Below are 12,988 nucleotides of genomic sequence, written 5' to 3' on the forward strand. Positions count from 1 at the left end.
GTCACTATGAGTTAGAATCGACCCAGTGGCACACAATAACAACAATCTTTACATAAGCATATTGCCCTGTCTTTTTTCCGCGGAGCCGTTGGGTGGTTTCCAGCTGCCAACCTTTTGGTTAGCAACCTAGCGCTTAACCATTGCACCATCAGGGCTTCGTGTATTCTTAGGAGGGAGTACAAAAAGCACATTGTCTTTTAATTCTGAGTTTTCATTTTAATGGAAATGCTTTAAAAAAGGAACGTGTCTGTCTGTCCTGATTTATCTTAGTGACTAACTAACTGATTTCTGTTCCTAGTTGCAATTTCCACAGTTGCTTTGGAGTGATTGTAATTGATAATTGCCGTGAAGATGAAGTGGAAGTATTCATTACAGAGAAAGTTTAGAAGCAGCATGTTGCTACACATGGCAAAATAAACAATCTCATGTTTGAAATGTGTATGGGGTCTTAGGTACCCTGGAGAGGAAAAAAATCACAGAATTTAGACCTGCCCAATTCATCAGTAGTGCCAGGTTGAGAAGGCCAGACTTAGATCAATGCCTAGTACAAAGGAAGGATGTTAAATATAAGCAAATAGACCTCCTCTCCATTTCTGCAATGCACCGATAGCTTCTTTCCATGCTTTCTCTATTCCGTCTAGAAATTTCTTTTCTCCCTCTACCTACCCTTCTTAAATCCCATTATCTCTTAACAAGCTGCGATTAAGTAAGTGCTTTCATCCAACCAACTAACCAACCAACCAGTTGATGTCAAGTCAGTTCAGACTGATAGCAACTCCACGTGTGTCAGAGTAGAACTTCACTCCACCGGATTTTCATGGCTGTGACCTTTTGGGAGCAGATCACCAGGCCTTTCTTCCGAGGCTCCTCAAGGTAGACCTTAGTTTCATTGGCAGTTTTTACAATTGTAATTAAAGACTTATTTGTATAACTATTTGCTTAATACACATCACTGTCACCTGCAGTGAGCATTCTCCATGAGGGCAGGAACAATGTGTCTTTACCACCATTATAGCCCAATACAGAGCATAGTGCCTGGCACATAATAGGTACGTAATAAGTATTTATTATATAAATGGCAATGTTGTTATTAGTTGCCATCAGTCAACTCCGACTCCCGGCGACCTTATGTATAACAGATCAAAACATTGCCCGGTCCTGCACCATCTTCATGATCACTGGTATGTTTGAGTCCACTGTTACAACTATTGTGTCAATCCATCTCATTGAGGATTTCTTTCATTTTCACTGACCCTCTTCTTAACCAAATATGATGTCCTTTTCTAGCAACTGGTCTTTTTTGATGACACGCCCAAAGTAAGTGAGTCAAAGTCTCACCGTCCTCACTTCTAAAGAACATACTGGTTGGATTTCTTCTAAGACTGATTTGTTTGTTCTTTTGGCGGTCCCCAGTATATTCAGTATTCTTTGCCAACACCAAAGTTGGGACACATTGATTCTTCTTCTGTATTCCTTTTTCACTATCCAACCTTCACATGCATAGGAGGCAATTGAAAAGACCATCCCTTAGTCATCAAAGTGACATCTTTGCTTTTTAAAACTTTCAAAAGGTCGTTTCTAGCAGATTTGCCCAGTGCAATACATCGTTAGCTTTCTTGACTGCTGCTTTCATGGACGTTGATTGTTGATCCAAGTATAAATGGCAATAATGATTTTTAAATGGTAAAAGCGAGCATTTATTGACTCACAGTATGCCAAAACAGTACTAAATTGTATACATAATTACATCATTTAATTTTCCCAGAAGGCCACGAGGAAGGTATTATCCACATTTTGTGGAGAAAGATGTATTTCCCAACTTGCCTGCTGTAAGGTTCACTGGAAAACTTGTTTAAAAATACCAACTGCCAGAGCCCAGTTCTGGAAATTCTGATGGAATGAATCTGAGTGCAGCCTGGGTATTTAAAATCAAGTGATTTTTCTGATCTAGGCAGCTTGGGAAATACCAAGATAAAGAACCAGGGGCTCAGAGGTGGTAAGGGACCTGCCCAGGGTCACACAGTTATTAGCCCTAAGAGGTTTAAATCTAGAGCTAACACTCAAATTACATGCTTCCTTGTAATCAACACGGATGAAGCAACTCTAGTAAAGAGGGGGACTCATTCTTCCATCTTTGCATAGAACACAAAGACAAAGCAGTTGATTCTAGCCCAGTGGCCAATGGGAAAATGGTTGGACATGGCAAGGAAGTAGCACATGTCTCTTTCAGATGAGTAGAAAAGTTGGAGGAGCCTGGCCAAGAGGCTACTGTATTCTCTTAGTAAGCTAATAAAAGCTACGGTGGGCTAGGGCTGCTGATCAAAAGGTCAGCAGTTCAATCCATCAGCTGCTCCTTGGAAACCCTATGGGGCAGTTCTACTCTGTCCTGTAGGGTCACTATGAGTCAGACTCAACTCAACAGCAACAAGTTTTTCTGTCTGCCAAGTACTTGCCTAAGCATTTAACTACTGCCTTCCACCAGCTCTCAAAAAATCAGGAGTAAACCAGAGAAAAGCTGAGATTTCTTCCAGAATATTGGAATCTCTTTGCTCTCTGGAAACACATCTATCTATACACATATCACATTTACCTGCTTTATTTATTTATAACACACAAAGGTATAACTTTTTTGTATTTTTAAAACACAGTTTCTTAGGATAGTCAAGATTTTTTCAGCAAAAAAATTATAAGTAAAATAGTACTTTAGAATAGTCTTCCTTTAACAAACCTCTTTATTTTTTCAAAGTGCTAACTATAAAATTTTTAAAGATTTAATTTAGAAGCTGGTTAACTTTTTTTTTTTTTTGCTTCAACAAAGAGAAATTTATTTTCTCTCAGTTTGTTGTTAGGTGCCATCTTATTGGTTCCAACTCATAGCGTCCCTCTATACAACAGAACAAAACAACGCCCGGTCCTGCTCTATCCTCACAATCGTTGTTATGCTTGAGTGCCTTGTTGCCACTGTGTCTACCCATCTCATTGAGGGTCTTCCTCTTTTTCACTGACCCTCTACTTTACCAAGCATGATGTCCTTCTCTAAGGACTGGTCCCTGGCAGTCCAACTCTGTCTGCCCCTACCCAGAGGGCATCATGGAGTGATATAGCTTGGATTCAGCTCCAGTCCACCTTGCTCTTTGCCAGCCAGCCAATGGCCCTGCCACAAAGCCACACCCCAGAATTCACCATCATTCAACTTTCCCATTCCACTCGCAACCTTGGACTTGTACCCCAAACAGAACAGTGAAAAGAGGAGAGGGGGCGGGGGGCGACTCACACCTTTGCAATATGGCAAGTGGATGCCAAAGCAGTCTGCTATTCTTTTTTTTTTTTTTTTTAGGACTAGAACCCCTGAGGTTTTTGTGGGGTCTTTTATGAATAGTTTCTACATTAACAGTGTTCGCATTATCAAAACAATATATAATGGTAAACACTGAGAAGCCTCCTTCCCACCTGTGCTACCTTCCTGTTCCCTAGAGGGAACCCCTTTTATTCATTTCTTTTTCCCTCAGCTGGGGTTTCCTCAGTAGCAGATCTTGAAGTAGTCGATTGGGAATCGATCCCAGGAAACACCAGTAGGAGAGTGGGGAAGTGAGACAGGGAAGGGAAGGCAACCAATACAGGGTGTGTTATCAACGCGGTTACCACTGTGGGCACCGGAGCTGAATCCTACTGGGAACTCTGGGAGACAGTGTGGACCATGTGCAGCAGAGTTATCCATCTGAGGAGCTAGGTGGGATAGCTTGGGTGTTTATACACCAGCACCCAACAGTCATTGACTGAAGGCTGCTCTTGTGGTAGTGGAGGGAGAAGCATTCATAGCCTATTGCATAGGTGGGCAAAGTGGGTGCTGGCCATCAGAGAAAACCCTCAAGCCAAGGACTGCAGGTGCTGTAATTGAAAGCCAGTCCAGCATGCACCAGAGTGGTTAGAGGGCGGGGATGTGGGTGAAGATCCACCAGCATTTGGTATGTTTATGTGGCCTTCCAGTGCTTCCTTATGCAAACATAAGCAAATACGAATATATTCTTACATTACCCCCTTCCCTTTTGCACAAAAAGTAGCGTACTACATACGCAGTTCTACCCCTTGCTGTTTTCACATGGTCTTACCATAAGCTGTGACCCAGCCATTCAACTCTGACACTGTGCTTCTCAAACTTACTATGCATTAGAATTTCCTGGGTATCGTGTTAAAATGCACATTCCGATTCTGGTTCTTATCAAACTTAAACCTGCAGGAGAGTCATCTGGGAATCATGGTAAATGCAGATTCAGGGCCTAGAGAAGCCCTTTCCCGTGTGTATCAGGAAACCTGTGCAAGAGTGTCCGTCGCTACACTGCTCATAATTACCAGGTTGGAAGCCTCCTGTTGGCGGAGATGTGTAGATAGGCTATACTGTATTCACACAAAGGAGCCCTGGTGACAGACTAGTTAAGGGCACGGCTGCTAACTGAAAAGTCAGGGGTTCAAACCCATCAGTGGCTCCATGGGAGACAAGACCTGGCAATCTGCTTCAGTAAAGATTACAGCCTAGAAAACCCTATGGGGCAGTTCTGCTCTGTCCTGTAGGTTCACTATGAGTTGGAACCAACTCGATGGCAACGGGTTTGGTTTTTGCGTTACAGTCACACAACAGAGATTAATTGGGACTGAAGATGGACTATGGCTACCTGCAGTAACATGTTGAATTCCATAGACTTAAAGAAGCAAGTCACAGAAAAAAATACTTTTAGAAAAAGTTCAAAAAGAAGCAAAATTAAGCAGTGCTATTTTGGTTTTGTGGAGGAGCCCTGGTGGTGCAGTGGTTAAGCGCTTGGCTGCTAACCGAAAGGTCGGTGGTTCCAACCCACTAGCCGCTCCGAGGGAGAAAGCTATGGCAGTCTGCTTCCGTAAAGATTACAGCCTTGGAAACCCTGTGGGGCAGTTCTCCTCTGTCCTATAGGGTCGCAAGGAGTCCGAATTGGCTCGATGGCAATAGGTTGGTTTGTTCATTTGTTTTTGGGGAGCCCGAAGAGGCTCGACGGCAAGAGGTTGATAGGTTCATTTGTTTTTGGGGGGCGAGGGGAGTCTGTCCGTCCAGCTGTTTATAGTTTTGTTTGTGTGGGGGGGGCGAAGGCAGTCCGTCCAGCCAGCTGTTTATAGTTTTGTTTTTGGGGGGCATGGGGAGTCTGTCCGTCCAGCTGTTTATAGTTTTGTTTGTTTGTTTTTGGGGGGCGGGGGGAGTCTGTCCGTCCAGCTGTTTATAGTTTTGTTTGTTTGTTTGCATTTTGTTGTTGTTGTTGTCATTGCTTAGAGTCTCTAAATCATCTAGAAGTTATTTTTGTGAGTGATGTGAGTCAGGGATCTAGTTTTTTTCATGGATATTGACTATAATTACTTATCTTCAAAAACAAACTAACAAACTTGTTGCCGTCAAGTCCATTCTGAACTGCCCCATACGGTTTACCAAGGAGTGCCTGGTGGGTTCGAACTGCTGACCTTTTGGTTGGCAGCTGTAGCTTTTAACCACTGCACCACCAGGGTTTCCAAGTTACTTACCTAGTCCCCTAGGAAAGGACCATGAGGCTGTTTTATTACCACAGACACTGCTGTAATAACCATGCACATACATTTCTCCTTGAGCCCAAGTGAAGGCATCTGCAGGGTGAATTGCAAAAATGAGAATTACTGGGTCAGAGAGTAGGTGCACTTACAGTTTTGGTAGATGCTGCCAAGTTTCTCTCCAAAGAAGTTGCACAAATTTACTCTTCCACATGTCTGACAGCACCTGTTTCTCCACCTCAAAAAAACCAAACTCACTGTCGCCAAGTCGATTGCGACTCATGGTGGTCCCGTGTGTGTCAGAGTAGAACTGTGCTCCACAGGGTTTTCAGTGGCGGTAACCTTATTAAGGAACTTTGGTGGCACAATAGTTTAAGTGCTCGGCCGGTAACAGAAAGGTCAGCAGGAAAGGGAAGGCAACCAAACCCACCCAGTGGCTCCGAGAAGGAAAAGACTTGGCTATCTACTCCCATAAAGATAACAGCCTAAGAAACCATTTGGGGCAGTTCTGCTCTGTCATACAGGGTTGCTATGAGTCCGAATCAACTCATCGGCACACAACAACAATCTTATGGAAGTAGATTGCCAGGCCTTTCTTCCACCCCTTACAAACATGTATATATCAATCTTTGCTATTCAAACAGATGAGAAACAATATTTCAATTTAAATTTGAAAATATAAGTGAACGTGAACATTTTTAATTATAGCTTAATTATAACTTTAAATATAAGTGAGCTTAAACATTTTTTCCAAATTTTTACAAGCCGTATTTTTCTTTGCTGGGATCCACCTCTTCACTGAATCTCCTTGCTCTGCTTTAAACGTACCAAAGTTGTTCTCCTTTAGAGTCTCTGAAGTCACTGTTCCCTTTACCAGGAATGTTCTCTCCCTAGTTTTCATCAGTAACTTAGGTTCTAGTTCAAAGGTTACTTCTGGCCACCCAAACTCAGATACTGCCCCCCCCCCCAACTACCACTCAGTCCCTCCTGATCACATTACTCCATTTGATTTTGGTCATAGTCCCTGTCCATATTTGAAATGGTCTTGTGTGTTCATTGCTTGGTTACTTCTCAGATGCCGCTGGTGGACCTTATCTGTCTCGTACATCACTATCCATAACACCTACGACAGGGCCAGGCAATAGTGTGGACTCAAGATATTATCAAATGAACAAATAAACGAGCAAAAGTAATGAAGACGAAGTAAGATTTGTCCCTGGCTAGCTTTGACATCTCTTTTGGGAGTCACTTGTACCTGGGTAAATACTCACTCACTCATATATTTAGAGTGGAGGGTAAGGGCAGTAATGAGACAAGTCACATGAGGTGTTTTACAAAAGCATGTCCCAAGCAGGTGCTCCCACCCATGAAGTCCCAGAACAATCCCCGTGGGTTCAGTGACACATTATAATTTACTTTGATCTATCTTTTTTTTTTCTTGAACAATTAACTTTACTCATTTAATATACGGGTGGAAACTGGTACAGAAGCCTGGGAGTTCCACAACTTGGAAACGATGAGTAGTGTTGCTATAGTCTTGTTGGCTTCCAGTTTATTTCCATGGAAAACGGAATATCTGTGCTGACTTAAGTAGAATGATCAATTATAGATGAGCGCTAACTATTTAGACAACCATAGCCCTCACCCTATTATAAATAATAGCCACTAACCCTTAGGAAGTCCTGTCCATGTGCTGGACATTGTCCTGTGCACCTTACATGTACAGGGAAGCCTGTGAGAACCAGAACTCGATGGGACTGCCTTGTTTTTCCAGGTCTCACACCTCTGACAGGGCGCAGTCTTACCACTTTTCTATCGCTCTCTATTAGTGGAAAACATTTGAGTTTTCTTTCTCTGACAGGTTTCCACCTTACACAGGTTCTGGCTTTTGCAGGTTTTACTGTATAAATTCATCCATCCTCACAACCACCCTATCTGTATTAGCATTACCATTTGATCGATGAGGAAACCGGGGCACAGAGCAGCTTTCTCTAGGCCACACAGATGGTAAGTAACAGAGCCAGGATTTTAACTCAGGCTGGCTCTAGTCTGTGCTCTCAGTCATTACATTATACGGTCCCTGGAATCTTTATGGGGCTAAACAAAAGGTTGTCGGTTCAAGTCTACCCAGAGGCACCTCAGAAGACAGGCCTGGCAATATATTTCTGAAAAATCAGCCATTGAAAATCCTCTGGAGTACAGTTCAACTCTGACACACTTGGAGTCACTGTGAGTTGGAATTGACTCAATGGCAACTGGTACTGGAATCTTTCCAATGCCTTGTAAAGAGATGCGGAGTGACCAGGAGGATCTTTGTATAATTCAGAGGTGCACTGTTTATCTCTTGGTAAAATACTTGAGTTGTCAAAATTACAGATAATCCCTATTTTTCTTTTACAAAGCAACACAGGTTGCAAACTTTCTCTGTGAAGACAAAGGGACTACCTAACAACCATTGAAAACCAAACAAACCACCCATCAGGAAAAGGCGATTTATAAAGAATGAGAAAGAAAGAAAATAGTTGCAATGGAAACATTCTATAGAGAAAATTTTGAAATACATGTTTGGCCATAATTCCCTAGTTATGTGATTTTGTTGCTGAAAACAATGACAAGTTGTCACCCATAAAAACTCATATCTGCGTGCTTAAACCCGGCAACAGAATTTTCTAACTTGTTTAAACATCTTTCAAGTAAAGAGCTTCAGTGGATTTGAAACCCATTTGTTAAAGAGATAGTGATGCCCCTTCCTCACTTGAGTTTGCAGAGGCCCCTAGTTGACTATCAGGAAAGACGGAAATTTACTAGCTGGATTTCAACAAAATAGTCAACTGTATAATTGTTGAATGGGATTTAAAAAAAAAAAAAGAATCATGACTTAGTAAGCATAGCTTTCTTTCATTCAAATCTATGTATTCTTGTGAGTTACGACCCTTGAAATCAAGTCATTAAAAGCAAGCCTGGTAACCAAAACTTAGGACAGAACTTTGAATGGATGTATTGCAAAATATTAAAATAATGCTTTCAAAAAATGAGACAAATTTAATCAGTTGCTGTCATTAAATATATTTGTGGAAACATTAATAATTTTCACTTTTTTGGTAAAATAATACATGCAGGGAAGAGGCAAATAAAAACCAAAGTGAGATCTTTTTTTTTTAAGTAGGCTTTATTTTTTAGAGCAGTTTTAGGTTTTCAGAAAAACTATGCAGAAAGTACAGAGAGTTCCCGTATATGAGCTACCATTTTATATTGATTTGACTGGTAAAATTAAAATGTTTGCTAATACCAAGAAAGGATGTGTCTCCATATCTCTTATACCTTGCTGGTTCAGGTATAAATTGGTGCAATCACTTTAGCATTCTCCAGTAAACTGTCACCTACAGTCCACTCAAGAGAAACTCTGACACTTACGAGAAAGAGCATAGCAGACCTGTTCACAATAGCGAAGACCTGGACACAACCCAAGTGCCCGTCAACAGGAGAGTAGATGAATAAAACCTGGTATTTCACACAATGGAATATCACCCATCAGTCAAAATGGATGAACTACAATGACACAGCACACAGCAATTTAGCTGACCTTGGCAATATAATATTAAGTGGGGAAAAAAAATAATCCTGGAAGATTACATACCCTTTTTATAAAGTTTTTAAAAAATCAAGATTGTATACTTTTTAGGAATACATGTAGGTGCAAATAAAACTTGCTAGAAAGAGAAAGCAAAGGAATGAAGTAAGTAGGATTCAGGTTGCTGGTTATCAGACGCAGGGGAGGAGGACAGGGGGTTTCGATGGGGACGTATGGTGAGATATAGGTTGTGGTTGAGGTCCTGGTTGTGGGTGGTGTGTTCCTGGGTGCTGTTGTATCTCAGAAGCCAAGGTGCAAACAAGCAACCAAATAAACGTAGGCATAGGCTAGTGGTGGATCAGCGATGACAGTGTGTTGTGTAGCAAGGATCCTTATTGTTGTTAGTTGCCGAAGAGTTGATTCTGATTTATGGTGGCCCCATGTGACTGATTAATCCAATTGTGTACACTAAGGATATATATATAGAGAGAGAGAGCCCCTGGTTATATATATATATATATGTATGTATGTATATGTATGGAGTCCTGGTGGTGCAATGTTAAGCACTCGGCTGCTAACAGAAAGGTCAGCAGTGCAACCCCACCAGCTGCTTCCAGGGAGAAAGATGCAGCAGTTTGCCTCCGTAAGGATTACACCCTTGGAAACCCTATGGGGTAGTTCTGTTCTGTCCTGTAGGATGGCTGAGTCAGAATAGAAGGCAATGGGTTTGGGTTAGAGAGGGAGAGAGAGAGCCCGAGCCCCAATGATTAAGCACTTGGCTGCTAAGCATTCGGTTAGTAGACCCACCCAGCAGCTCCAAGAGAGACAGACCTGGCAATCTGCTCCCATAAAGAGTACAGCCTAGAAAACCCTATGCAGCAGTTCTCCTGTCACATGGGGTTGCTCTGAGTCAAAACGACACACAACATATATATGTAGGGGTGTGTGTGTGTATGTATATGTATGTTATGCATATATACATCTGTATGTATGTGTGTACACACACACCCCCCTTAACCAGTGTAAAAGGATATTGGATCCTCCCATCCCCCACCCCGTTCAGCTTTCCTGGAGACAGCCACTGTTCCAAGTTTATCCAGTCGCCTTCTGAAACAGTCCCAAAAGGAGACACCATAAACACAACCAAAAAAATCCCTTGCCATCCAGTCAATTCCAACTCATAGTGACCTTACAGGACAGAGTAGAACTGCCTCATGCGGTCTCCAAGGAGTGGCTAGTGGATTTGAACTTCTGACCTCTTGGTTAGCAGCTGACCTCTTAACCACTGCGCCACCAGGGCCCCTAAATATGAACACCACATATCCTTTCAAATGTCTTTACACGCATCCCAAAGAAAGCTTGTTTAAAAAAGAAAAAGTGTCGTGGGATTTTAACCTTGAGTTACTTCAGCTAGCATTGTACAGATATCCCTGAAGTCAATTCACAACTCGGAAATCAGAGCGAAGTTGGAGGAAAAGAGCTTAGCTTTTGAGAAATGTTAAAAACCAAGTAAACATGCTCTTCTCGCAGGTTCTCTCCCGAGATCTGGCCAAAGGCAACCTCACAAAAAGCTCCTTACAGGACGCTGCCAAACCCCACAGGGCCTGTGCAAGTGGTCTTTCTGGAACTTGCCACGTCCTAAAACTCCCCGCCACACTGATGAAAAATACAGGTTCCCGGGCCCCGCCCCTCTGCTCCAAAGCTGAACTTGGATCATTTTTAACGGGAGTCCCACGTGAGTCTCAGGCTCAGGCACGTTCGGGGCACAGCCCTGCTTTAGGTAACTCCCCAATTTGCAGAAAGTAAACACCGGGGCTGGGGGGGAGAAGGTGGCTTTCTTGCTCCCTGTAGGATGTCGTACATCTGCTATAAGGAGGGGTCCCCTCGGGCCTCATCAAGGCCCCAGCCAGTCTGAGCACGAATGCTAATTAGCTCAACCACCCCAGAACAAAGCCTCAGTCACCTGCCGGGCGGGGCCCGGCGCCCCTGTGGGCCCCAGAGGCCTCACATGTGTGGTCCCAGGCCCAGTGAGCCAATCACGGTGGGGGGAGGTGGGGGTAGAGGGCGCTGCGCGAACCTACAGACCTCCAGGCCCCGCCGCCGGAATCCACAGCTTTCGGAATCTGCATTTTTAACCGGTTCCTCCAGGAACAGTGGTTCGCCCTCAAGCTGGAGGCTCTCTAGCCTGATTTAAATTTTAAATTCAAATCTGCAGCCCAAGTGGAGAACCGTGAGCTGAGGTCGGGCTTCTCAGCCAAGCACGACCTCCACGCGTGGGTCTCAACCTTGGCTACGCATCAGAATCACCTGGGAAGCTATTAAAAAAAAAAAAAGAAAAAAAAAAACCCAACGCCCAGGTCCCAGGCCAAACCAATTAAGTCAGAATCTAAAACTGTGACCTGCGCAGCGGCAGCAGCAACGCCATCACCTGGGAGCTTGTTAGAAATACAGGCGCTCAGGCCCCAGCCCAGACCCCCGGAATCAGAATCTGCATTTTAACGACTTTAACAAGCTCCCCAGTGACTCCGGGCGCATTAAAGTTGGAGGAGCGCTGCGCTGCTGAAATTTTAATGGGCCAGTGTATCACCTGGGGATCTCGTTAAAATGCAGACACGGTTTCTCAAACTTTAATGTGCATGCGAATCACCTTGGGATCTTGTTAAAATGCAGATTCTGATTCAGCGGCTCTAGGGTGGAGCCCGAGAGTCTGCATTTCTAACAAGGTCCTAGGTGGTGCGGAGGCTGCCGGGGCGCCGAGGAAACTTCCCACTGAGGTCCTGGCTCCAGGCCAACAGCCGTCAGGGCTCCTGATAAATCGTGCTGCGCCGCTGATGAGCAGAATTGCCGGGACATGCGCGTTCCGGCCGAGGGGGGTGGGGGCTCATTTCCGAACTCCAGGAATTCGTTGTGTGAAGTAGGCCACTTGGAGGGACTCTCTGGGAGCCCCGATTCGCGCTCCATGTCGCGGCGCAAGCAGGCCAAACCCCAGCACCTTAACTCCGAGGAGCCGCAGCCCGAGCGTCGGGCGTTGGCGGAGGCGGCGGGAAAGGTGGCGGCGGGGGAGCCAGGGCAGCCGGGTGAGTAGCGCTGCGGGCGCCTGGCCGCGGGGGCTGGGTTCCTGGACGTGCCCCGGACCCGCGCAGCTGCCAGGTCCACTCAAGGGACGTGGAAGTGTGGGCGAAGCTTCCAGCTGGAGTTCTGGGGTTCAGACCTGAAGGCCCCCTCCCTTTGTGAGTTACACCCTCTTGTAAATTACACCCTCCTCTGGTAAGTTACGCCCCTCCCCGCATGGAGTCCTTCAGCCACTCCCCCCAAGAGTTAAGAAAGCAGTTCACCTTCCGAGCACCCTGGAAGGATGCTGCGACCCCACCCCCCACCCCGAACACCCTGGAAGGATGGTGCGAGGTCACCCGGATCCCTGACCTCCTAGGTGCTGGGCTGGCCGGCGCTGCTGGAAGGTGGGCACTCTGGGTCCCGCGCCCTGGGCGCCCTTGCCTGGGCGGGGGAGGTGTCTGAAAAACGTCTGAGTTCCTACAATGTGTCAGGCCCGATGCTAGGCACTGGGGACACAGCCCTGAACAATACGGACAAAATTCGATGGCGGCGCAAATGCGTAAGCGCTTGGCTGCTAACGCAGAGGTCGGCAGGAACCCGCCAGCCGCGCTGGGCGAAAGATGTCGCAGTCTTCTTCCGTAAAAATTATAGCCTTGGAAACCCTACATATAGGGCAGTTCTGCTGTGTCCTATAGGGTCACTATGAGTCGACTGCAACGGGTTTTTTTAACAGGGTGTTTATGGTCCAGTGGGACGTGAAAGAACGGTACAGGTTAAATCGGTAACACGTGAAGTGTTAAGAGTGACTCTAGGGAAAAACCT

At 44.9% G+C, this 12,988-nt stretch overlaps 1 protein-coding gene across 2 annotated transcripts in view; it reads left to right on the forward strand.

Moving 5' to 3' along the window:
* Window positions 1-12,988, forward strand: part of ZFP64 (ZFP64 zinc finger protein) — a 77,132-nt gene that overhangs the window by 41,829 nt on the left and 22,315 nt on the right. The window contains exon 1 of one of the 2 annotated variants that reach the window (XM_023742879.1): window positions 12,072-12,189. The exons of the other annotated variant lie outside the window; for it this stretch is intronic. Coding sequence (XP_023598647.1) covers window positions 12,072-12,189 — 118 coding nt within the window. Of the gene's footprint in view, window positions 1-12,071; window positions 12,190-12,988 lie in introns of those variants that run through there. 2 annotated transcript variants of the gene reach the window in all.

The sequence above is a fragment of the Trichechus manatus genome, unplaced genomic scaffold (assembly GCF_000243295.1).
Source record: "Trichechus manatus latirostris isolate Lorelei unplaced genomic scaffold, TriManLat1.0 scaffold00008, whole genome shotgun sequence".
NCBI lineage: Eukaryota > Metazoa > Chordata > Mammalia > Sirenia > Trichechidae > Trichechus > Trichechus manatus.